Below are 27,226 nucleotides of genomic sequence, written 5' to 3'. Positions count from 1 at the left end.
CTTGTTAAATGTGAAATAATCTGCCAATGGAACAAGTACTTTTTATGAATTATTGACTTAAAACAAGTCTCAATTTCTTGCTAAAAAGTTTATTGTAAGTTAGTACACTAGAAATAAGACAAAACTAAGATATTTGCACCACAAACTTACTAGACCAAAAATATTTGGTAAGACTTTGCGTTTTTGCCGTTTAGTGCCCCGGTTGTTTTCTTTTTTGTAAACCTGAACTTTGCTGCTAGAGGCTGAAGCTGAGGCTGCGTTCACACTGCAGCCCAAAGCGACCCAGTTCTGATTCATTTTGACGTAATGCGACCTGAATCTGATAGTTTCATGAAATATCAGGTCGGATTCTTTTGGAATGCGACCCAGGCCACTCGGGTTTCCTATACTATCCGATTCAAAAGCGACCTGAACGTCACTGATACTCCACAAACGTCACTATTCTGCGTCCTGATACTCACAAGCGCGAAGATAAACAACAACCATGGCGGACGTTAATGAGGATTAAGTTGTTAATATGCTGCTCCGGTCGGTCAACAACTTCAAATGTGCAAGCTATGCTACACTGTTAGCCTCCTCCGCAAACACTGAGCGCTGCTTCTTCTTTATGGCGGTTGGTAAAACTGACGCTATTGCGCCCTCTACTGCGCATGCGGGACACTTTCAGGTCGTTTGCAGTTCACTGGAGATCACAAACAGGTCGCATTTATTTGGAAGTGTGAACGACGACGGCGCAATTGGGTCACTTCTGGCGCAAACATCTCAGCACAACCAACATAAAATAAAAAGTAAACCCCCCACTTCAACGTTTTTACATTTTGTCACTTCAGTTCGTTTTACTGGGGTTTTATGAAACATTTTAGTGAAGTGGAACTAAAAGAATTCATGTTTTTTTCTTCAAAAAAGTGAATACTTTGTAGAACCAATTTTTAATTGAATTGCAGCTGCAATACTTTTGAATATTTAATCCAATAAGATTCTCTGTACCTGATAAAAAATAAAATAAAATAAAAAAAAAAAGCAAGATGCTGCCACCACTGTCTCCACCATTAGGGTGATGTGTTTTCATTACAGTCTTTTGCATGTGGTCCAAAAAGCTCAATTTAAATCTCATTAAACCTATAAATGTATTTTTAAATAATAGATTGAACTGCGTTCTGTGATTTTTCAATACTTGTAGTTTTGTTTTATGAACCAACTTGGCTTTAAACTTCTCCACAACTTCCTGTCTGACCTAAGCAGCTGTTTGTTCACTAATCTTAACATTTTATCTATAACACACTTTACATGTAAATCTCAAAGTGATACAAAATGGAAGGAATTAACCAACATAAAAACAATAAAAAGTAATTTAAAATATAAGATCTTGTGAATCTTTTCAGTTATTTGAAAGTCTGAAATTATAGAAGTTATTGCGATAAACAATAATACTGCTGTTTTGAGTCAATTTTCAACTAATATAATGATTATGGCATAAAAAAAAACGTCTCAAAGATCAGTACATTTTAATTATTTGCTGTAACACAGACTGCTGTATGCTAGCATTTGAAACAACTTTTTGATGAATCTTGAACAATTTAAATTTAATTTGAGTTTTAATTTATCTTTGGAATCAATAAACTGATTGAATTTTAATTTAACACTGGAACCAAAAGACATTTTAAAGTTGCAAAATTAATAAACAGAAACACAAGAAAAACAAACCATGCAAATGGAAATCATCAAGCTAATTTAATTTAACGTTGATTTATAGCTTAAACTGATTATGTGTCTTTTCAGTGTGATTGGATTAAATTCAGGAGTTTCAGAATAAAGTTGAGTTCAAATGCACGCCACACTTTTAAGATTTCCATTTGTAAAATAATAAAGTGAAGCCATTTCTCCATTTCTTATTTATACACGACTTTGTGTTGATCTGTCACATAAAATCCCAACAAAATTTCTGATTGTTTTCCTCTTAATGTGATAAAACGTAAAAACCAGCAGACTCGCCCCGCAGTTTGAGTTCCTACTTAACATCGACGACAAAAGAGACCCAATGTTTACGCTTCAGAGCCAAACTTTCTCCCTGCATATAAGCTGATCACTGCGGTTGAGTAAGCTGCATGTGTGACTGAATATATAAGAGGTGTCTAGTTCATTTATCTAAGCAACAATCAAACCGTTCAAAAGCTGCACGAATTAAACATCTGATCATTTCTCTGACTGCGACATCATGAGGCCCGTCTGAAGCCGCGGCTCGGAACCAAACCAAACATGCAGTCGGGGTTTCACCCGATTCTGTGGCGCCTCTGTTGCCCCTAAAACCACTGAATTACTGTGAAAATTAAACAACAGGAATGTAGTTTGGAGTCCAGTGAGTGACTGGTGTCCTCAAAAGGAGATGTCTTTGACCAGCTTGTACTGGTGCTCTGTGTCTGTGCTGGCACACTTAACAAATGACATGGCAAGAGTTCTGGTCTGGCTGAGCAGATCTTTATCGCTGCACGAGGGGAGCAGGAACCAGGGAGGGGGAGCGACCAGACGAGGTTTCAGGGGAAGCAGGATGAATGAAACGGGGGAAATGGGATGAACAGAAAGGAGGGACGAGGGAGGAAAGAAAGGAAGAAAGGATGTCAGTACATCAGTGCTCTAAGGCGGCCCCGTCACACTGAACAGCTTCGACTTTTCAAGACAAGCACAGCAGGAAGTGTTAATGAAACACAGGTTACTAAAACTCTGATTTCAGGCTGCAAACATGTTGGTTTCACTGGAAATACTGGAGCGGCGGCTGATGGTGAAGAAGGGAAATGTGATGCAGAAAAACAGATGAACGAGACTACTTCCCACAAAGTCTGCTTAGAAAGAAAAGAGCTGGTGCACTTTACTGTCACGACAGATTCAAGGTTAAAATGAAAAACTAAAACGTAAAGTATCTCCCATATCAGCTGGGAGAGAGAGCAAAACATTAAAAATGATAAGCATTTCTGGTCCAGTTTCTATGCAAATATCTTAAACTTGAAATAAGACAAAACTATCTTTTTGGCAAAATGCAGGAGCTTCTTTTAAAATCAATAATTCCTTATTGATAAAAAGTATCAAAAGGGCAACAGATTTTCCTGAACAATAAATTATCCCAGTAATTATTGCGATAAATGATAATATTGTTTTGAACTCCTTTGCAATTGGAAAAAATAAGAGATCACTTAAAATGATCAGTTACTCTGATTTTATTCTTTGTAGGTAAATGTTTGAGTTAAATGAACTTTGTTCTTTTATTCTATGAACTATTGACAACACATCTCTGAAATTCAAGCAAAAAAATTTTGTTCTTATTTGCAGAGAATGGGAAATGGTCAAAATAACAGAAATATGCAGAGCTTTCAGACCTCAACTAATGCAAAGAAAACAAGTTTATATTCTACAGACAACAATACTAATGTTTTAACTCGGGTCAGAAATCAATATTTGGTGGAGAAACCAGGAGGTTTTCAATGTTGTTCAGTGCAGTGGCTCTTAGTTTCCCATCTCAAAGAGGAATAAACTTTAACTTTGTAAAAAAAGAAAAATAAATAAAACAAAAACAAAGATATTTGAAATATTCAAAATAAAACCAATCATAAACAATAAATAAAATGGAAATAAAGGTGACTCGTATCAGAAACTATAAATAAAATGGATCATGACATCTCTAAACAAAATTGCCCTTCAGAAAATATTAAGACAATGAAAACTTAAATAATCTGACGTGTAACGACGGCGTCTGACAAAATAAAATGTTTCACTTGTTTACTACGACTTTGTATTTTTGTGTTTTTTGATGTAAAAACTGATTTTTTTTTCAAAAATATAATTTTTATCAAAATATAAAATTTTATCAAAAACTGATAGAATTTTGATAAGATTTTTTAAATAAAGAAAATAATTGAAATACAATTTGATAAAAAAAAACAGAATGAAAATTATTGCACTCACTTTAATTTATTATACAATTTATTACTCGGTTCCACTGTCAGATTGTCTCATTTATTTTTACTTCTTCATCAATATTAATGAGTCACTATTTCTTGCTAAAAAATGTTTAAGTCATTTTTGTCATATTTCAGCGTACTGGGATATTTCCACTAGAAACTGGACCAAACCAGATTCATTGTTTTTGCAGTGTGTCGGCCTGCTGAACACTTAGAACCAATCACATCACAGATAAGATGGAGAATTAACCAATGAGGAGAGGAAGAGGGCGGGACGGACCAGTGGACTCTGAGACGCAGGACAAGGAGGGAATCGTGAATCATCAACAAACATGTCGAGAATGGAGGACTTCACCTGAGCATGCATGAAAATATCTGCAGTTTATCTGCTTATGGATGAGAAAAGGAGGACGGCAGGGCTTTAGTCATCAAATATTCATGTTTAATCACATCTAATGCCTGAAAATGAGCCTTTTATTTCCCACAAAATGCCACTTTCACATTTTATGTCTACCCCGGGATAAAAAAAGATTTATTTTATAGATACTCTAATCAACATTTTAAAGAATAATATTTAAAAAAACGTTACATTTAAAGAACAGATAGATTTACCAACATCGACCTTTAATATAAAATATAGATGAGATTTATTCTGAATTTCACCGAGACCAATCCACTGTAATCTGATGAATATTAATTTATTTAAGGCTTTTTATACATGTTTGTCCACAAACATGTATAAACGCGCTGAAACAATTTACTCAGAACAAAAGAAAGAAACACATTTTAATTTTGTAAATCTCGTATTTAGTGAGTCAAATGCCAAACTGAGGGCCGGCGTCAAAAAAACAACTTTTAGACGTTTTTCAGCTTCAATAAAACTGAATCAAATTAGCAGGACTTCGAAGAACGTTGGGGAGTCGATTAAGACATTTAACTAAGGCGAGTTAAACCAGGAACGCTTTTAAAGCCGCAGTACGCCGGAGAGAGAGAGAGGACCAAAGAAAGCATCAGAAAGTCTCACCTCTGCTCCAGCTGCTTCATGGTGGCGGTGATCTGATTCGTCTTCTCCTCCAGGCGACTGATCACGTCGTTCTTCTTCTTCATCTCCTCATCAGACGACTAAACGGGAGACAAAGAGCTGCTTTGACACACAGGATCAACTTCTTAAAGGGTGTGTGTGTGTGTGTGTGTGTGTCAGTCATTACCTGCATCTTCTGGTACATTTCCACATTGATGGCTTTCACCTCGTCCAGCTGATGCCTCAGTCCGATCAGTGTGTCCTGTTCATTTAAACACACATTTCCCATCTCCAATTACCAACATTCACAATAAGCAGAGGACCGAAAATTTACTTAAGAGTAGAACTACTTCAACATGTTTGTACTCAAGAGTACAAAAGTATCTGGTAAAAAGTACGCAAGTACTGAGTAACTGATCAAATTACCAATAATTTAATATTTAAAAATGACATCATCAGATGGACCAAAATATAAAGTTATTTGGAAATTTCTGTATTTTCAGGACAAAAATGACAATAATTCATATAAAAAACAAAAATAATAAAATCAGGTAAAATAAATGTTTCTAAATCAGTTTCTTTCAAAATAAAACTTTAACAGCTGTGTGTCTTTGGTCAATTTTTGGTCTAAACATGTTTGTTTTTCATTCAGTGTGTAGAAAATGCTGAAATTTACTCAGAGTAGCAAAAATACTCCTAAAAGTACATTTTTTCAAGAAAGTTAGTGAAGTGACTGTCCTATCCGACCTGTTTTTCATGAATGTCCTTCTCTAGGAGCTTCATGGCCAGCTCCATTTCCTGTTTCATGGACACCTGTGCGACCAGCTCGTTCTCTACATCCTGAGAGCACAAACAGGAAGAACATGCTGGGTCATCATCTCATGCATGCTTAACGAGTCCATTACGCGGCCTGGGTCGGACCTGTCTGAGCTGGCACTCCTCCTTCAGCTGCCTCCGGGCCTCGTTGTACATCTCATCCAGACCCTGACGGGACTGCTTGTAGGTGTCCCGCTCCACCGACGTGTCGCCCTGAGTCACCTGGACGAACAACGTCGGGATCCGGTTACACGGCTGGACAAAGGGGCTCAAAGTCCGATTTTAATCTTTTTTTTTCCTCAAAAGAAATTACAAAATGACTGGAAATGTTTGAAAATGTCTTTCCGACTCCTTCTTGTGATTTGGACGATGAGGTTTTAGAGTCAGGCTACGAGGATTTTTGTTTAACCCTTCTAGTCTGAACGTGTCGACGACAATCCATCCAAATGTGCAGAACCGTAAATCCTCCACACGTTGCGCTATCTGAAATATTCCAACGGTTTCTGAAAGGGGAGACGTTGCACTTTCCAGTCAATATCAGGTTATTACGGTAATTTCACCCCCACAGCAGCCGGGAGTGAAATTAATCTGAGGGGAATGCAAATATATTTAACCACAGGACATTTAAAGAACTGCACACAGTTAAAATTAACAAAAATATCCAGGTGGAGATTTGAAACTTAGGGCTCGAAGAATATAGGCATAATATTAGCAGAATAAAGACACCATTTTACTAGAAAAAGACAATTTAATAAGGAAAAAAAATAAAATAATAAAAAATAATAATAGAAAACTATTTAAGAGCTTTGGCGCTGGTTAACAGATTCATGTTGCTTATTCTTAATAGTTTAAAATAATTCCAAAGAAATAAGATCTGATCATTTCTAAGTAACGGATGGATGATCAATCAATCAATCAATCGATCAAATTTTATTTGTATAGCACATTTCAGCAGCAAGGCATTTCAAAGTGCTTTATGATATGGACTTTAAATTTAACAACAGTATTTTGTGGGACTTTCTGTATATTTTATTTTTAATAATGTAAAGGACTTTGAACTGCCTTGTTGCTAAATTTTATTTGTACAAATAAACCTGATAAGTTACTGCACTATAAAATAAAATGTGTAAAAAGTGAGACTAAAAACGATTTAAAAATTCCCCAAAATCAGCGAGAGCCCAACAATCATAAACACTGATGAGATAAAAACTGTTTTATATTTTATTTTCATGTAAAAATTAGATTTATATCTAGTGTTTCATCAGTAATGTGACCAGTTTTGATGAAAGCGACGAGTTTTTCATTTGGTTTCAGTTTAAGCTGTAATAACATTTCGTTTGGTTTCAGTTTAAGCTGTAATAACATTTTGTTTGGTTTCAGTTTAAGCTGTTTTATATTTTATTTTCATATAAAATATGAAAATAAAATATATTTTTTATATATATATTTTTTTGTATATATTTTTTATATACAGTTTAAGCTGTAAGTTATTACAGCTTAAACTGTAATAACTGAAATGTTATTACATTTCTGAAATGTTATTACAGTTTAAGCTGTAATAACATTTCGTTTGGTTTCAGTTGAAGCTGTAATAACATTTCGTTTGGTTTCAGTTGAAGCTGTAATAACATTTCGTTTTACCTCCAGATGATGCTGTGCCTTCATCAGAATCAGGTTGTTTTCGCTCCTCAGCTGCTGGTTTTCCTCCTGCAGTTTGATGATGTTGTTCTTGGCTATGGCTAGCTGCACACACACACGCGCACACACCGTCACCATGACAACGCTCACTCTGACACCAACTTCTGGAGTTTACGTTTGCTGTTCTTCAGCATCCCTCACCTCCTCTATGAGTTTGGAGTTGGATTTCTCCAGCGAGTCGACTCTGCTGTGGAGGCCATGAACCGTGGAGCTGCTCAGAAAAAAAACAAAACAAAAACAACATTTTCAAAAAAACCGCGACTCGTAGAAAACTTTTTTTTGATTAAAAGAACCAAAGCCTTACTTGAGCTGTCGATTCAGTTCTTCTACGTAGTTCTTCTGATCCAAGATGGATGCTATCTGGCTATTCCTGTTGCCATGGAAACATAAAAAAAAAAAAAGAAAGCCAGAGTCGTGAGTCAGATTCGGCAGCTGCGTGAAGCGGCGACGGAGAGCGGCCGTACCTCTCCTCGCTCCTGTAGTCATCCATGTCGTTTTTCAAGTACATGGAGAAGTCGATCACTCCGACCTGGAAGGAGATGGAAAATAATTACATGAGTCACTTTACTCAGATTATTAACAAATAAAGATTTCAGCACCAGTTTGGATATTCTGTAAAATGCGGTAAATATTTTTTATATCTTAAATGCAAATTGTACATGTTCTGTATAGTTTTGGCTTATTTACTGCTCCTACTGTGTTCCTTCAGCAAAATGGCTTTTTTTAGTCTGTAAAGTCCAGTTAACTGATTTATAAATTAGTAGTTGATTATTGTAAATATTATTTCAGTCCTACCAATTGTTTTTAGTCTGGTGTTATTTTCAGAGATAAAGGTAAATGGGTGGTGTAAAAATATTAATTTTACTGTTTGATGTTTTTTTTGTTTTGTCAGGAGATTATAAATTTATTCACTTTACTTACATTTTGCGAAACCTGCATAAATTCTCAGAATTTTTTTAATAAACTTGAATCATTATACAGACATAACAGAAAAATGAATCTTTTTAGCGTAGCCGCATGATGGCCCAATACGTCATTCTACACATTATTAAGTTTTTAGGTCCTCCGTCGGTTCGATGGCGTTTTAAAGCCACGGTTACCTGAGAGTCCAGGTCCTCGCCTTTCACACAGAGGTTGGCGTCGATGACGTTCAGGCCCACCAGCAGGCCCACGATCACCGCTCCCTCCTCCTCCAGCATCAGCGCCGAATCCTCGTAAAAGTCGCTGAGGACGGAGCAGACAGGAGCCCTTAGCGAGGCGCTGCGGTCAGAAAGCGGGTGGCGGCGTTTTGTTTCTCCGGGTCGTACCTGAGCAGGTCTTTCCTGGTGATGAGGAGGCGCAGGTAGTCGGCCAGCCGCTTCTGCATGAGCGCCAGGCGGAGCCAGGCTCTGGCCCGGCCCAGAGGAGTCCTGCAGAACACAGAGGAGGAGTGTCATGCCTCTCTGCTGGACAACCAGCAAACTGCATTCAAACATGAACAACAATTCATCTGACGATGAATCCACTTTGTATTACAGCTGCTGTTTATTCAGCGCAATTATTAGTTATTATTCAGATTCTCTAAAAAACTGATTAGTTGTAACCAAAATCATAAATTTCAAGAATTAAATAGTTATTGATTTAAATTAATTTATTATTTAATTAAATAATTAATATTTAAATATTTAAATAACTAAATACTAATTATTGAATTGTAAAATTAAATATTTAAATAATTAATGTATTTAATTAAATTATAAAATATTTAAAAAATAATTATTGAATTAAGTAAAGATTAATTTAATTTATTTAAATCAATTCATTCAATAAATTATTGTATATTGTACACAATTATTTGTGTGTAATAATTCTGTGTTTATTATTTTCACTTCTTTTACCGAGTTACTGAAACGTACAGAGAACTTTTTAATTGCATTATAACTTATGAAAACACAAACAGATTCTCTGTATTATAATTTTTCCAGGGTTTATAAATTTCAAGCCTTTTCAAGGTAAAAATCAAACTATTCCAGCACCAAACTTTGGAGATAAAAACACACAAAAAAAGACAGTTTCATTCAGCATGATGTCATTTATTACTGTTCTTTCATTGTGTCAGTATTCTGCATCCTGCAGCAGGAATAAGGAAAATCCAAATGTAACTAATTTTATGTTTTGAAGTGTCTCATTCAGCCTGAACAGCTGACTGGTGTGAGAACACTAAAAAAACATTTCAGTAACGTTTAACTACGTAGCAGCCTGTAATTCAATCACACAGATCAATAACTCAATGAGCCATTAGGAATAACCAATATTCAAAATAAAATTAGAAAATGTCCTTGCAATTTGTTTTGGAAGTAAGAGAAAATAAATAATTTTGGTGATTCTAAATCAAGAAAAGTTTAAGTCTGATTTAACTTCAAATATTAGAAATATTAGAAAATCCGACGTCAGATTGACTTCATTAGAAAACCACAGTTTGAATTTCAGCCAGTTTCTGTGACTTTATGCAGAATTCAAACACTTTCAAACTTTGAAGACACCAAACTAAAATCAAGTTTTTAAAGCGCCTGTGTTTGGTTTTTTTGCGTTTGTAGTTTTCACAGAACCGTTCTGAAGTGTGTGAAACTTTTCGTTCCGTCTGACTCAGCAGCACCAGAGGAAACGGACCGGGCCTCTAGCAGACAAACACATTAATGTTCCTCATTCTGCTGATCAGAGAAACAACGAATATTTCTCAGTTGGTTTCCTGTCTGCAGAGTCATCGTCTACGACGTCGAGGGCGTCAAAATCATTTTCATTTTGGGCCGGGTTAAAAACCTGAATGCTCTTAAAGGGCCAGGATGTATTGATACTTTAAACTGGTAAAGTATCAATAAATAACTGTTTCAGCATTCAATTAAAATTAAATAATACTGATTGGTCTCTCTGTTTTTTCACGACAAATTTTGCTGGATGATAAATTGAGCTTATTGTGATAAATGACAACATTGTTTTGAGAACATTTTCAAGTAATAAAATAGGAATAATTGCATAAAAATGCAAGAAAAGATTATAAAACGCCAATAAACTTTTAATTCTGATGAACATTTAAACACTGGAACTGGAAGGCATTTAAAATATTCAAAATAAATATAGAAAACACCAAATAAAATAAATTAAGTCTATGTAAGCAAAATTATCTTTCAAAAAAAGTGATAGTTGAGACCAAACACCAGATTGAAGATTTTTATCAGATTTTTGGTAAAAAGAGAGAAAAACAATAAATCAAGCAAATTAAAATTATTGCATTTCTTTCCTTTTATCGTGCGATTAATTGATTTACTGTTTATCATGACAGGCCTAATTGTTTTTCTGTTTTTTTTTATTCAAAACCACAGATTTTGTGTTGCTAATTTAGAAGTATTTGCAAGAAATTTTTACAATATTTTCAATAATGTGTAAACTTTTCATTACTCGCTGTGTCAGTTATATGACACTAAGTGAACTGAGGCAGCAGTGACTGCCTAATGTTTCTGCAGTAAAATCAGAAGAAATGTGTAGATTTGTTGATTTGTGAAAAACTGGAAGGACTTACTGATGTGATCTGGAGTCTAGAGGGCCACATAAAAAGCTACGGCGGGCCACATTTGGCCCCCGGGCCTCGAGTTTGACACATGCGGTCTACGGCTTTCTCCTTTGAAATTCACTCAGGTCAAGAAAGTAGCAGTCAGTTAAAGCTGACAAAGTTTCACCGTTTACCTGATGGTGGTGCATGTATGTGTTCAGTTAATGTGTGTCTGTATAAAAGCAGGGAAAGGAAGAAGTGAAGCTGAAAGGTGAAGTGAAAGTAAACGGCACAGGTACTTCCCTGAGCCAGATCAGGTCACAGTATCATGTTACTTCTGTTTGTGAGCCGTTAATTGCTGCAGATTAGCAGTGAGCTTAAACAAGCATGTGGAGGAGGAATTTGATCCTTACTTGAGGCCGGGAAGGTCTCGAACAGAGGCAGAGATCTCTGATGCTTCTGGACACAGCTTCTCCACCAGCTCCAGAGGTCCCCACAGAGACTTGCTGAACCCCAGGAAGGACTTCTTCACTGGGAAAGCAAAGAGAAATAAACCAATGAGAGGAAAATCCGCTGGGGAGGGTAGAAATGTCCAGGGATTCCCAAACTTTTCCATGCCAAACGCCACTAGCTTCCAGCCAGGAAGCCCCTTTTAAGACCCACAGACAGTCAAACTACGTGAACTGTTAGAATTTATTTTAGAGCTGGACGATATGGCTAAACATTTATCACAATATAAGCATTTCATATCAGTCAATATCAATATTGATTAGTTTTCTGTTTTAAATCACATATCCTTTCCTGTTTTATCCACAGTTTTCACGCCACGCCGTTGTTTTTTTATTTTTAAGCAGTTATGAAGCAGAGTGGTGAAACCTTAAACTGCTGCTGCGCCAGTCCAGTTACTCAGCAGGTTGTTGCTAGGTAACCAAAGAATGAGTGCGCTAGTTGTTGCTAGGCAACCAAAGAGTGAGAGAGCTAGTTGTTGCTAGGTACCCAAAGAATGAGAGGGCTAGTTGATTTCACCAGCTTTGCTTAGTTGGCTGTTGAGCGGCTAAAGTCTTTCCTCTGCCTAAATCTCCCAGAATGCTGTGTAGTTCTGGATCAGAGTTCTGTAAAATTATTGATTATTCTATCAGGCATATCATCTATCGATACTGATCACTTGTCCATCGTGTTATTGATTTATTGTCCAGCCCTTCTGGTCAGTAATTTTTCATTTCGTTTAATGCTGCCTCATACTTTGTGATTTCAGTTTGCCATGAGTTCTGTTTAACAAAATATTATCGGGTATATCATGATTTCTGTTCATGTCATAATATACACCCAACGACAAGACACTGTTTTTATTATAAAAATGTGTAATATTTTAAATTAATCACAGATCAAAAGTTGGCGCTGGCTCTGCTAGTTTAAGGAGCAAAGCAGCTTGATCAATTTGACTGGCAGCCAATGAGAAATGTGAGAATGGCAAAAAAACATTTATTTATTTAATTTAATAATCACTTATTATTGATTGGAATAGCGATTAGATGTTCCAAAAAGTGTTTTTTTTGTTTTTTTTTTTGCTTTCTGTCCAACGTTCTGCGTTCCCACTGTGAAAAACCGCGGCCTCGCCCACACACAGCTCTGAGTCCCTCTACAGGCCGCTGCCTCGCTCACCTCGGAGGCCGTGCTTCAGGCAGTGCTCCATGACCACGAAGAACTGCTGCAGAGGCGGGTAGTCCGAGTCCAGCGTCCGGCCGAAGCTCAGAGCCGACTCGATCAGGCCTTTGATGCTGAGCTTCGCCATGTTCAGCAGGTTGGCTCGCTCCATGGCCATCGGGTCACGCATCGCTGTGGAGGAAACGATCCGCAGTTTAGATATACAGCTCTAGAAAAACTAAGAGCCACTGCACTGAGCCTCATTGAAAACCTCCTGGTTATTCCACCAAACATCGGTTTCTGAACTCTTCCTGAGTTAAAACATTGGTTTTGTTGTTTCTAAATGAATATAAACTTGTTTTCTTTGCATTTGACGTCTGAAAGCTCTGCATATTTTCTTATTTTCACCATTTCTCATTTTCTGCAAATAAAAACAATTTTTTTGCTTTGAATTTCAGAGACATGTTGTCAGTAGTTTATAGAATAAAAAAAAAACAATGTTCATTTTACTCATATACATGTAAAAAGTAAAATTAGAGAAACCGATCGTTTTAAGCGGACTCTTCATTTTCTCGAGAGCTGCATGTTCGGTTACATTTTACTATTCAAAATTTATTACGATATGAATAACATTAAGTTTGGTCTGGTTATCAGAGCAACTAAACACTGGAATCAAGTAACAATAGAACTACTTTAACATATTTTTACTCAAGTAGAAGTAGAAAGTAGCCATCCAAGAAATTACTCAAACAGTAAAAAAGTATTTGGTAAAAAAAAAAAAAAAAGTCTACTCAAGTATTGAGTATTCAAATTATCAACCATTTAGTATTTAAATAATACATGATAAGATTGGCCAAAATATAAATTTAAATGGAAATTACATCAATTTATATAAGTAACAAAAAAATAATAAAATAAGGCAAAGACATTTTTTCCAATCAGTTTCTTTCAATATAAAACTTATGACTTTTTAATAAAAACTGCAGGTGTGTCTGTGTCTGGTCAATCTTTGGTTTAAACACGTTTGTTTTTCATTCAGTGGGTAGAAAATCCAGAAATTTTACGCAAGAGTAGCACTACTTTAACATATTTTACTGAAGTAAAGGTAAAAAGTGTAGTAAAAATACTCCTAAAAGTAAATTCTTGCAAAGAAGTAACTCATGTAAATGTAACTAGTTATCACCCAATTCTGCCAAGATCTAAAAACGAAACATTTTGAAAATGTAAAAAATATTTAAAGTTTACTTAGTGAGATACCAGAGAAAGATTAGGACTGTGCTGCCCCTCCCCTACTTACTGCTGCTTGCTTCAACCTCTGGGACTGAACGAATTTATACTCAACAAAAACAGATTTATCTACATCGTAAGAGAATATCCTGAACTGCCCTTTAAAAGCACACCATCGTTTCCTGACCCAGTTTGAGGAAACATTTATGTAACGTTTTGATCAGCAGCATGATGATTTTGTTTTCCAGTGAAACCTTCAGGGCCTCACCGCAAAAACACAAAACCCTGCCAAGTAGTTTTGCTCTAGTTTCAACTGCAAACATTTTAATACACTGCTAGCTTAAAATCTTAGCTTTTAATATGGGAAAAATGTCTTGTTCCACTGGCAGATTGTTACATTTATAACTGCAACCATCTCATAAATATTAAAGAATTATTGACTTAAAACAAAAAGCTTTTTATAAATTAGTTTTGTCTTATTTCAAAGGTTCTGAGATATCTGAACTGGAAATTAGACCAAAGATACTTGGTCAGATTGTGTGATTTTGCAGTGGAGACAGTGTGCCGCGCTTTTAAACGCTCCATGTTTGGAAATGTGAGTTAATGTGTAGCTAAACACACCAGAGGACTGAGCAAAGTCAGGAGACGCTGTTGCAGCAACACATTGGCCTGCAGGCAGCAAGGCTGTGATTTTTTACAAGGAAAAATTATCAGAGATCAGAACAGAGAAGCTGCTGGAAGCTTTGGGCACAAAAACTAACATGAATTTGTGGAAACAACATTCATAAATATGCAGCTGCAGGTGAAATGGCAAGATTTAGACCAATGTTTATACCTAAACACAACAAGAAAGGGTCTAGACTTTAAAACTGATGTTCGCCCTCCAGTCTCACCAAGCCTGAGCTGTTTAGCAACAAAGAACAAGGCATAAAAAATTATTACTAGATCTGCAAAGACTTAAAGACTAGTAACTAGAATTAAAACAAACAAAAACAAGAGAAGTCAAAAGCCACAATGTTCCCCCCCCCCCCAACCTTCATTTCAAGGTTAGGCACTACTTTGTGTTGGTCTGTCAAATAAAACTTAAACAAAGTACACTGAAGAAAATGCTACTTCTTCAAAGTACTGTCTGCAACTTGTTGGTGTTAAATAAAAATACAATTTAATTCAGGAATAAATCAGTTAATTGCATGATAAATTAAAATCAGCTTAATAGCTTCCATTTGCATGATTTATTGTTTCTCTTCTTACCAGGATATGCAGGGTTTCCCCAGTGTATGAAAAGTCTGGCGGGCCACCAGGCTTCATTTGGGCCCCACCAGGCTTAGTATTGTTTATTTATTTAATTTTTTTTAATGTTTGCATTTATATGATTTTACAGTTGGTGTTCAGGTATTAATCTTATTATCAAGTGATATTTTCAAATTTTCTGTCAATTTTAAACCATTTTTAACTCAAAAACACGTTGAGCCGCTCAATGGCAACCGCCACAACCACCAGGCTGACCAAGTTATCTGGGAGAAACCTTGACATGGATGACAAACGGCTTCAGCCTGGTAATTTTGTTTACAAATGCTTCATAATGAATTTTATTTGCCGTTTCTGTTGTGTTGTTTATTCATTTTAGATGTTTAAAATGTCTTCCAGTTCCAGTGTTAAACATTCATTAGAATTTAAAGTTTATTGATCTTTGAGAACGTGTTCTTGCATTTTTATGCCTTTATATTATATTCATTGAAAATGGTCTCAAAACAACAACATTATCGTTTATCGCAATAACTTTTGGGATAATTTACCGTAACATGTTTAAGTAACATGCAAAACATGAAGGAAATTGAAACCAAATTAATATTTACTCGATACAAAATAAATAAATAAATAGAAGATTTTTATCAACGTCATTTGATTTGATTCATTTTGAAAGCAAGTTTGTGGTGAAGATGGTGACAGCCAGCAGGTTCAATTTAGCTCAGAGTGGGAGTGAAAGAGGTGCGGCTGCTGCAGTAGTTATGAGGGTTTTGTAGTTTAAACAGCTGAATGACACAGCGTGAAGTGTGTTAACCCCAAGAGACGGCATTTCTGAACGCATCATGTGAGGCCTCGGGGCAAACGGAGCAGGATGCATGAGACCAGCACTGATGTGTGAAACATCAAGTGGTCTGTGGAGGTCACGGCCGGGCCCAAGAAATATGCAAGTTAAGCGGCTGCTTATGGTCCCCCACGCCACCAGGGGGCCTCCAAGAGCACCAATTAAAAATAACATTGAATTATACAAACTGAATGCTACTAAACATGGAAAAAACATTTTCTGGATTGCTTTTATAGTTGTTATACAAATAATGATCAATATATTCCTGCTGCCACTGTTGGAGAAATTTAAGATTTCAAACTTGTTAACTTGCTTAATATCAGTTTCATGTTTATCAGCTGATGTTACTTTCCAATAGTTAAAATAATATGGCACACTTAAATAGCAGTCTGAATTTCAAAATTCAAATATTTTTATTTCAGTTTGTTGTAAGGTTAAAATCAATCACCATAATTACACTGGCATGATGCAAGCTAATTACAAGTTATGCTAGTAACAGCAGAGAAGTTTAGGAATGATGAAGCATCTGGTCCTGATTTTTTGGTATATGGGGCTAAATCCTCGTAAAAGTGCGGGGCTGGATCGCGGACAGGGTAAAAAGATGGCAGAGTTTAATTGATCGGTTTGGATCGGGCAGATCCAACTGACTGATGAACCAGCGCTGATCTCTCTGCAGATGTGGACCAGGAGGAATTTGTGAGGCTGTGCACACCCACTTCACTCCAGTGGGTGAAACGCTCGTAATTAGTCATTTAATTTCATTTATTATGTGGTTATTGGGGCCAGTCAGTGGTTTTTGTCATTAAGGAGAAAAAGTTAGATGCGTTCATCTGGTTTATGTGTGATGGGATTCACGGTTCATCTAGGTGATTAACTGAACCACATTTAAAAAATGCATCTGAATAACCTATGTTAATATGATTATAACAACGGGTAAAAATAGTACAAGACAGATTTTTCTTTTTATGCCGTCAGTCAAAATGATGGACAACTAAAATGTCTGATGGGGCCTCAAATGAAAATCTGCTCAGGGCCCCAAAAAGGTTTGGGTCGGCTCTGGTGATGATGAAAACTAGACAGGAGAGAGATGTGCCACAATTTCATTTAGCACAGCCCCATAATGCATACTGTACCTTGGACAGTCCAGTCACCTGGAAGGGAAGTCCTGTGTTCCGACACTTTTGGAAGGACGTGAATGCTTCCTGAAATGGTCTCTGATGCTTTCCTGGCTAAAGCGAAGATAGGAGCCTGCCATCGCCCGTCTCCCACGCCACCTCCACCTCCTCCTCCTCTCCCTGTGCTGCTGTTCGCCTTGTCCCCTGCACCTGATTTCTCCTCCTGTAGCCTGAGGATCCCGAACACCTGGCCTTTCTCCTTGCTGCTGTCCGCCTCGGACAGAGCCAGGTCGTGCTCCGCGGCAGCAGATGCCATGTTCAAGGGAATATTATCAAAGCTAGCTGAGCTCCGTGATGTAAAAAACACACAAAATTATCCAGCTTCTTCACTTAGTTAGCTAGCGATTTAGGTGAGCATAGCAACAAAATGTCCGGGATCCCACCAGTTAAGTGATGACATTGGTTTAACCAACATGAAAAAAAAAAAAATCAGCTCCCCACAAAAGTTACACCGCTCCCGGGCGTCAAATAATCCTGAGTTTACCTACATGATGAGCGCTAAAACCTGCTGTCACGGCGCAGCAAACAGGTCCGCACAAAAGGTTCCTTTCCCGTACATCTCGGAGGTGTACAGATTTGTTTACAGCTAACCAAACCGACAGTTGGCGTCTCCCCGGTCCAGCAGCTGCGCCCTGTGAGGAGGCGGCGTCAGGAGGCCCACGAAGCTCACAAAAGGCAGCAAGCAGCACTACGTCATCATTTATAGGCTGCCGCCGAGCTGCTGCCCCCTGCTGCCGGAGGTGGGAACTGCAGGGAGGGCGCTGCTTCAACATGAAGCTTTCACACATTAATTATTAAAGCTCCACTCAGGTTTTACTCCGTAGGGTTTTCAATCAACTTCAGGTATTAAAACTATAATTTCTTTAGTTAGAAACATAGACCTTACAAAGGTTTTCAGGACGTACTCTCCCAAAAATATTTAATATACATAGCAACAATTAAAAAAAGACACTTCCTTCAACTGTCTTCTATTACAATCAGACTTCTCTTGTTTTAAAGCATTTAAAAATACCCCAAAATATTCTGGTATATTTTGGTACAATATTTTTGACAGGAAATTTGCAAATTTCCTTTCAACTTTAAACATTTTCAAATCACATATGATTTAAAAATGTTTAGAGATGAAATTTGAAAATATGACTTGGTAATTTTGTGTTATTGGAGGACATTATTAACAATGCCTAAAATTTGTTGCATTTAGGTATTAGGTCTATTAAAATCTATTAGGTCTTAAAAAATCTTAAAATATGCTATAAGTTCTTAAAAAAATTATATAGCCAATAATACTAGCCTTTTTTTAAGACTATGAAATCTTAAAAATATTCAAACATAAAAAACACAATTATACATGTATACATAATCTAAAATGTGCTAGAGCGCAAAATTGCACAGTGGCAGCAAACAATATGTTACCACCTGGTATGACGTTTGTTGTTATGAATTATCACGCCGTTAAAAATTCAAATTAAGAAACTATGTACATGATTCCTTTTGAATTACACAGTAGGTGATTAACTATAGCAGAAATTATGGGTGATCATTGCTTGACTCTTCATCATGTGTTGGTATTTTACACCATAAAAATATAAAAACAAATTATGAAACAAGAAATAAACATTACATTTTGTCAAATTCCATCATCAAAATCATCAAGCCAATATACATAAACTATTCTGATTAATGTTCCAGTTTTATTGATCAGGTCAACTCCAAACAGGTGGATTTCAAGCAGGAACAGGAACTCAGGGTTTTGGCAGTTTTGCAGTTTTCTGGGAGTTTGGATTGTAAAAACTGAATGCTGCTTCTCCATGTTTGGTTCTGGTTCTGGAGATGCAGAGCAGAACCAGAACCAGAACCAGAACCAGAAGACCTCAGCAACAACAGCAGATCTTTAATGTATTTTGGTGTTAAGCCGTTCAGTGATTTATAAACTAACAACAGTACAGAGGATGTTTCATTGCTGTCTTTAAAATTAAAAATGCACCGTAATAATAAAACATGCTGTAGTGGATGTTAACCGTCATGGCTGTTTTTCAGTAAGGTCAGAGTTTTAAACGTTGGGCCTACCTTGACTGTAAGCCAGGCGCTCCATGCTCTCGCTGTGAGTGATGCCCCAGCGATGGAGGCTCTGGGGGGAGTACATGCTGAGCGGGGCGCTCCTCCGTCCCCTTAAGAGACGTCCTCAAAACGGTTCGTTCTGCAGTGGACTGTGAAGACTAAGCCAGACAGGAAGGTTCAGCTGTTCGTCTGATATCCAGGTGACCCGATGCTCTGCACTGTGGAGGATTTTGGTTTTGCAATCCAGTTTGGCCAGACTTGATGTGCTCAGCATGGATGGATCTGCACGAAAAAAACATTGATCTAAAAAAATCACAGGCTGGAATAAAATGAGCCTCAATGCAGATTTGAATAACAGTGGCTTGTCTGGACTTATGCTGATTGATATAATGTGACAAGATCTGGAATAAACTAAGAGTCCACTGCACTGAACCCCATCGAAAACCTCCTGGTTATTCCACCAAATACCGATTTCTGAACTCTTCCTGAGTTAAAACATTTGTATTGTTGTCTGTAAATGAATGTGAACTTGTTTTCTTTGCATTATTTGAGGTCTGAAAGCTCTGCATCTTTTTTTATTTTCTGCAAATAAAAACTAATTTTTTTGCTTTGAATTTCAAAGACATGTTGTCAGTAGTTCATAAAATAAAATAACAATGTTCATTTTACTCAAGCATTTATTTATAGAGTAAAATCAGAGAAACTGATCATTTTAACTGGACTCTTAATTTTTTCCAGAGCTGTATAAAATTAAAAATCCAGTTTCATGCCTGCAGAGAGAAATGCTTAATTAATAAATGCATCTACTATGATTTTATAACTGAAAAAATGTGACTAAATACTGAATTTCTAGTTAATAGGCTGCTATTGTTCAAAGTTACAGAAGTCTTTCTGTATTTTGTCGATATTGCCTTACCCCAAAAACACACATCTTTCAACATAATGCCCCTGTTCTTAAAACAGGAGAATAATTTCAAATAAATCACAAACAAAAAACTTCCAGAATGTAAATATTTCTTACCTTTTCTTTTCATAATAACCCAATGAGCTACTATTGCCATGAAATGGCTGAAACCCTTCGATCTTCCCAGTAAAGTATAGCATTACAGAGGAAGCGCAGCGTTACTCTTCCTCTGCTGTGGTTTTCCTGTTTCTCCCTCTAATCTCTTTGGACTGACCAGAGATCATATGACCAGCTCAGCAGCCCTTTAGCTGCTGCTGTACTGCCTGAATCAATTTCCAAAACACACGTTTTAAAATATTTCATTCATTCTAAGTCGTAATATACAAGACTGTATATATTTAATGTAAATTTTGACAAACCTGTTCTTTATATTTACATAATCAGATGGACCAAATTTAAAGTTAAGTGGAATTTTTGATATTTTAAGGACAAAAATTACAATAAATCATATTATTCAGTTTCTTTCAATAAAAAACGTATAAAACTTTAACAAAAAACTGCAGGTGTGTGTCTGATTAATTTTTAGTTGAAATATATTTGTTTTAGAGTAGAAATATTTCATAATAAAATTACTCAAGTAAAAGTTAAAAGAACAACGTAGTAAAAATACTCCTAAAAATTACTCAGGTAAATGTGAGTAATGTGTGTGTGTATATATATATATATATATATATATATATATATATATATATATATATATATATATATATATACAGAGAGAGAGAGAGAGAGAGAGAGAGAGAGAGAGAGAGAGAGAGTAAATTTGCCATTATAAATATGAATGAAATCACTAAAAGATCCCTTAAAAATGCCACAAACCCAAAACGTAAACACTACATAACTGTTATAACTGTTACTCCTTGTAACCTGAAAAACAAAGAGAAAATTGGAATAAATAAATACATATTTCAGATTGTAAGCATTTGTAATACATACAATAACTAAAGGTTAAATTCATGATTTCCTCTTAAGCCTGAGCACTGGCACTGCTATTTGAAAATATTCCACACTATATCATAATATAAATGCTTTTTGTTAAAAAACATAATAATAATGGCATAGTTATTTAGTCATATATTTACCCATTTTTATGTTTAGACTTTTATGCAGATACTAATCCATTGAAGTAACTAGTTATTATCTCGTTGTGGCGCTTTTGGACTCATTTCTGAACCACACCTAGCATCCCACTACTCACCAACAAACTGCATGAAATCCCAGATCAGCCTCCTTTATAAAGACGGATAAACCAGCCAATCACTGAGCTGTCCACGAGATGTTTTATTTTTTCCACCAATGAATACAGGATGCTGTTTCATCGTAGTATTACCATTCACTGTGCAGAAATCCTGCAGACAGTGCTACTATTCAAAACACATGATGTTATCATAATTATGGTTTACATAAGGAACACATTTTAGCTAAACTTAAATAATATGACCCAGCGATTTTGTCAACTTCTTGTTTAATACTAACACACCCTAACGTAACTGAATACATGTGCATTCCTGCATCTCACCTCAAAATGAAGAAACACAGCAGTAATCGTCATTTAGCTTGTATGAAATCTGTCCAGCTGCAGAGGATGAAGGAGGTAATCAGCAGCTCTCAGATGTCCCAGAGTGTGGATAAACTTCCATCTGTCCATGTACGGCTGCAGGCAGAGAGCTGGTACATGCTCCGGAGATATCACCGACAGAAACCACAACCATCACCCGACACGGCACCCAATGACAAGAGGCAGGGAGGCTGGGAGAGGGGAGGGGTTCGGGATAAACAGGAGGAGGGATGGAGGCTGGTAGGGGGAGAAATGAAGCAAAGAGGTGATGGGAGAGACGTAGACTTAGAGAAAGCACAGAACAGGAAAAACAGCAAGAGACATTTACTTCTTCACGTATGGAAAGTCACAGGTTAGCAGGATGTTTGAATGAATGTAGAAAATGATGAATGAAAACGCCACACCCATGACCAACCAATCAGTGAAGAGAACGAGGAGGCGGGACTTGTGAAAGCAGCAACGTGATTGGCTCGTTTTGAAGTGAATGACTATGCGGATAACAGCGCTGCTGGAAAATGATCTGAATAAAAACCAGTATTCCCAGTGAGAAAAGGGCTGCAGAGACGTTTGATGCTGGAAGTGTGAATCATTTGAATCAAGCTGGTATTAATTTTACACACTTCTGTTCATGCGAAATGCATTTTTAATGGCGGTATTATGGTGTTATTCCATCTTTTGTGTCAGTTCCTTTATGAAAAAAGCATCCCCTCATCATGATCCTGCCAACACCGTGTTTTGTTACGTAGATTGTATTTCAGGGAAACATGAATATTTAGTTTTCCTTCACAAAGCAGCAAATTGTAACATTTTAGTCACATTAGATCACTTTTGCTGCATCCCAGCTTGTGACTGGAGTTGGTTAGTAACTAGTTACATTTACTCAGTTACACTTACTTGAGTAACCTTTTGGGTAAAATGTAATTTTAGGAGTATTTTTTTTTACTATGCTATGCTTTCTATTTGAGTAATTTTACTACTCTTACTTCAGTAAAATGTCTGGATTCTCTATCCACAGTCTGTTCTTCACAGATTGAAGAACAAACAATTGCTTTAACCAAAAACAATATATATATATATATATATATATATATATATATATATATTTTTTTTTTTTTTTTTTTTTTTTTTTTTTAAAAATTTTAAATTTTTTTTTTTAAATTTTTTTTTTTTTTTTTTTTTTTTTTTTGCTAAAATTTCATAAGTTTTACTTGTGAATTTTTTTCTTTTGTTTGATTTGTATGTAATTATGTTATTTGTGTAAATTGTCTTAATTTTGGTCTTATCTGCACAAAAATTTCCAACATATTTTATATTTTTGTCCATTTGATGATGTATTTTTGAAATACTAAACAATTGATGTTTTGATCAGTTTCCAAATATTTATTTTTACTCTTGTGTAATTTCTTGGATGGCTACTTTTTACTTTTACTTGAATAAAAATATGTTGGAAGTGCCTCTATTAGAGTACAATTTTTGATACTCTACCCACCTCTGAATGTGGCAAACAATTATTACAATTATCTTTTAACTTTCTTCTTGACGCTTCCATAAATACCATATTTTTGAGGTAAATAACAGTTGCCCTGTCAACCTGAGTCTTGTGCTGCTGAGTTTTTAACAATATTCACTATTAATTGTTCATTACAATTTCTATCTACTAATTAGGCGATCAACAGGTCTCTTATGTAAAGGTATTAGAGTTAAGGAGACTAAATATGCATTTCAGGCTTTTCAGACTTTTATTTACAATATAAAATGTTGTAAAAAAAAGTACATTTCCTTACACTTTGATTGCTCTATCAAATAAATATATGTATGTTTGTGTTGTGAATAAATGTGATAAATGGATGTGAATATGATTGCAAGGCACTGCATATGTCTGAGTGGAAGCTGCTCTATTATGAGGAAATAAAAATACACAGCAACTTTTATAATGCGGCAGGTTAAGTAGTGCGTCATTGGAGCATTTGTGCTTTTCCCTTTAATTTTTATGTGACCATAAAATAATACAGTAAATGTTTGACTATGAGGAAATGAGTCAGGACTGCTGTAACTCCTTCATCACTGACTTCTTGAAAAACTAGAAAAACACTCATAGTTACATAAATAAATGTTGATATTGTGTGTGTTTTCAGTAAATAAAAGTGAAGTGTTTTTTCTTCCTTTTAACCCAGCCTCTGAAGATTAGTGAAGTAAAAAAATACCAAAAATAACAATACAAAAATAATCATTAACAACTTATAAACATGTATTTACAAGCCGACTGTCTGAGGGACAGTGCATAGATAGCGTAGTGATCCAGACCCAGACTTTAGTCCTCAAACTCTGCAGCGTAAAGCACCTGCTGGAACTTCATGCGGACCTCCATCCTTTTTTTAATGGTGAGCCTCTTCAGTGAGGGCAGCAGGCTGAGCAAAAACAGTTCGTCTTCATCCCTGAAATTGCTGAATGCATCAGCAGAACTTGGCCCAGTTTCTGCGGGAGCTTGTCTTCTGCGTTTAGGAGAAGGTTCGATGATCTGGTGGCAGCTTGGAGCGGGCTCTGCAAGAGAAAAACTGGTGGTGACAACTGGGAGCGGATCAAGCAGCCTCTTCTTGTCTTCCTCTTGCTCTTTTTCCATGTCGTCTGCTCTTCCAGTTGCCTGTGTGCCACAAAAACATGAACAATTTACTGTTTAGTGCAGTCCATAATGCCAGAGGAACCTTTAGTTTTTCATCTACTGACCCTTTGAGACGACGTTACTGAATCATTCGAGGCGCCATGACGGATGCCGGAAGTGAGAATCAGGAGTATTGAACAGAGCGACTGAAATTGTTTTCCAAAGTTGTTTTTGCCAGTTTATTCATGGCTTCTACTTGTTCGAGTCGAGCTAATTTGTTTGTGAACATAACACACCTGAATGGGGCTCGTAGACGGCGGGATTTATGAAAGTTAGAAACAGTTCCCATACCACCTCCCCCATGATGTTTTGATCAAATTACCGACTTTGCCAGAATTCACACCACATGATTTATATCACTGTCATAAACAGTATTTTCTGTTACACCGGAGCAACCTAAAAAACGCACAAAAACGAGATGCTAACCAGTTTTTTTGCTATATGTTGGAATGTATGACAGCGGGGCACTGTCTCCATGGTAACTAATGGTTAGATGCGTTCCTTCTCCATAAAGCGGTATTTAATATCTTTCTAATCATACTTACTTATAAAGTATATGAACTTTAATCTTCTTACCTTGTAAAAACTGTTCGTAGCCTGTAAGCTACTGATGATGTTGCCTATGTTCAAAATTGGGTAGATCTGGTTACATTCCCTTGAGTAACATTTTTGAAAAAATAAAAATAAAAAAAATTATTAAAGTAGTTTCACAGCACTGTACCTTTTTCTTCTACTTGAGTAATATTATTATTGCGTCTACTCTTTTTTTTTTTTTTTGTTGCTACGATTCATTTTGCCCCCACCAAAATAAGCCGATGCACTGAATAAGGGACTGCAAATTGGTCAAACCCTTCTGGGTTAAACTGGTGGATTTGCTGAGTAACTGGTTGGATGTACCGGTCCCATTGACACTTACCCTACATGCCTGTTAGGAGATGGAACCCAAATAACAAATAAAAATGGGTAGGGTGGTAAAGTGGAGGGGCCAATGGTCCCCACAGATTCTATTGTTTTTCATAGCGCATGCTAACTGCGTGTTATTATTACCCCTAGCAACAGTTGCCATGCTGCTGACAATGATGTCATCAGCATGACTTTAAATAAAGTCTGTGTCATGAGGCCCTGGTAAGGATGACTTTGTGATGTCATAGAGTCATGACATCACCAACTGATCAGTTAATTCTCAGGTCAGTTAACACAGAAATCATTTGGACATTTTAGCTAAGCTCAACACAGATAAGTAACAAAAGCTCACAGCTCAATTTTTTTTGGGAAAAACATGAAAAAAAGGTTCTCCAACAAAGTCCATCCTGGTCAAACAACCCCGGATTACAGGAAAAAAACTTCTTTGGAAAGTGATTGAAAAATCTGTGGACAGGCTAACTCTGCATCTTGTCAGAGAAACATTTTTGGAAGAACACCATGAGGTTTGATCTTACTTTTGAGAGAAACAGGAGAATTAAATGTGGATGTTCTCTCAGAGGTGTCAGAAGAGCTGAGTGAACGGATTTTCCAAAGTATCGCCAAAGATGCTTTCCACTTCACTTCTGGACTGCATTTAATTGGACTTCTTTATTACCCAGAAGGACATGAAGTTATTGTGGAAAAATTCAAACATCACCTGGAGAATCCTGTTCCTCCAAAGAAAATGTTTACATCTACAAAATGAAAGATCAGAAAGACTTTTTTTCCTAGTGAGGACTTGTACTCAGATGAAAACTACCTGGGTGAGGATTACACTCAGGCAGGCGTGGAACCTGAACGATTTTTGAGGGGTGTGAAAGAGATGGGTTTCAGACGTGGAACCGAAGAGGAAAGAAGAAATATGGTGGAAAAAAAAAATCCTGTTTCTGTTGACATCAGGCTTCACCTGAACAGCAGGCTAATTTATCTCAACATCAGGCTTCACCTCAACAGCAGGCTTCACCTCAACAGCAGGCTAATTTATCTCAACATCAGGCTTCACCTCAACATCAGGCTTCACCTCAACATCAGGCTTTATCTCAACAGCAGGCTTCACCTCAACATTAGGCTTTATCTCAACATCAGGCTTTACCTCAACATCAGGCTTTATCTCAACATCAGGCTTCACCTCAACATCAGGCTTTATCTCAACATCAGGCTTCACCTCAGCATCAGGCTTCACCTCAACAGCAGGCTTCATTTCAACATCAGGCTTTATCTCATCAGTAGGCTTTTTCTCAGGCTCTTCATTCTTGTCTAGGTCTTCGAAGTCTATTGATTCGATGTTTTCCAAAACTAGATCACCTTTGTTCACATATGAATAGTCTTTGTTTATATCCTGGTCATCAAAGTCTACTGCGTCTTGGCTTTCAATGTTTTCTAGTCCTGACTCAGAGGCCGTTCGCAACTCAGAGGCCAGTCCTATATCCGAGTGAGGACCGTCCTCTGAGTCTGGACCTGCCTCCAAGTCAGGACCGTCCTCCGGATCAGGTCTGTCCTCCGAGTCAGGACCATACTCCGGATCAGGACCGTCCTCCGAGTCAGGACCGTCCTCCGAGTCAGGACCGTCCTCCGAGTCTGGACCTGCCTCCAAGTCAGGACCGGCCTCCGAGTCAGGACCGGCCTCCGAGTCAGGACCGTCCTACGAGTCTGGACCTGCGTCCGAGTCAGGACCATCCTCCAAGTCAGGACCGTCCTCCGAGTCAGGACCATCCTCCAAGTCAGGACCGTCCTCCGAGTCTGGACCTGCCTCCGAGTCAGGACCGGCCTCTGGATTTGGACCATCCTTTGAGTCAGGACCTGCGTCCGACTCAGGAACGTCCTCCGAGCCTGGACCTGCCTCCCAGACAGGACCGTCCTCTGAGTCAGGACCGTCCT

General features: G+C 37.0%; 2 protein-coding genes across 6 annotated transcripts in view; both read right to left on the bottom strand.

Annotated features, from left to right (window-relative positions):
- The window catches only part of rufy2 (RUN and FYVE domain containing 2), a 32,838-nt gene extending 10,890 nt beyond the window's left edge, over nt 1–21,948 (bottom strand). Inside the window, exons 1-15 of one of the 5 annotated variants that reach the window (XM_015055924.1) lie at nt 21,688–21,948; nt 21,367–21,517; nt 19,214–19,486; nt 12,674–12,847; nt 11,425–11,542; nt 8,793–8,894; nt 8,586–8,709; nt 7,950–8,014; nt 7,790–7,855; nt 7,627–7,696; nt 7,429–7,530; nt 5,893–6,009; nt 5,719–5,811; nt 5,159–5,233; nt 4,975–5,072 (exon numbers count right to left, since the gene is read on the bottom strand). In XM_015055924.1, the coding sequence (XP_014911410.1) occupies nt 4,975–5,072; nt 5,159–5,233; nt 5,719–5,811; nt 5,893–6,009; nt 7,429–7,530; nt 7,627–7,696; nt 7,790–7,855; nt 7,950–8,014; nt 8,586–8,709; nt 8,793–8,894; nt 11,425–11,542; nt 12,674–12,847; nt 19,214–19,289 (1,280 nt within the window). In that variant the 5' untranslated portion in view covers nt 19,290–19,486; nt 21,367–21,517; nt 21,688–21,948. Of the gene's footprint in view, nt 1–1,659; nt 2,483–4,974; nt 5,073–5,158; nt 5,234–5,718; nt 5,812–5,892; nt 6,010–7,428; nt 7,531–7,626; nt 7,697–7,789; nt 7,856–7,949; nt 8,015–8,585; nt 8,710–8,792; nt 8,895–11,424; nt 11,543–12,673; nt 12,848–17,104; nt 17,827–19,213; nt 19,487–21,366; nt 21,518–21,687 lie in introns of those variants that run through there. The other 4 variants (XM_015055923.1, XM_015055925.1, XM_015055926.1 and 1 more) reach the window with 4 other exon arrangements.
- A 2,004-nt stretch (nt 21,949–23,952) lies between these two features.
- LOC106961861 (transcription factor Adf-1-like) overlaps nt 23,953–27,226 on the bottom strand; it is a 9,606-nt gene continuing 6,332 nt past the window's right edge. Inside the window, exon 2 of the mRNA XM_015055927.1 lies at nt 23,953–24,367. Within this exon, the coding sequence (XP_014911413.1) occupies nt 24,038–24,367 (330 nt within the window). The 3' untranslated portion in view covers nt 23,953–24,037. The remainder of the gene's footprint in view (nt 24,368–27,226) is intronic.

The sequence above is a fragment of the Poecilia latipinna genome, unplaced genomic scaffold (assembly GCF_001443285.1).
Source record: "Poecilia latipinna isolate Pla-1442-1.1 unplaced genomic scaffold, P_latipinna-1.0 Scaffold1343, whole genome shotgun sequence".
NCBI classification, from domain to species: domain Eukaryota; kingdom Metazoa; phylum Chordata; class Actinopteri; order Cyprinodontiformes; family Poeciliidae; genus Poecilia; species Poecilia latipinna.
This window is presented reverse-complemented; position numbering and strand designations above follow the sequence as displayed.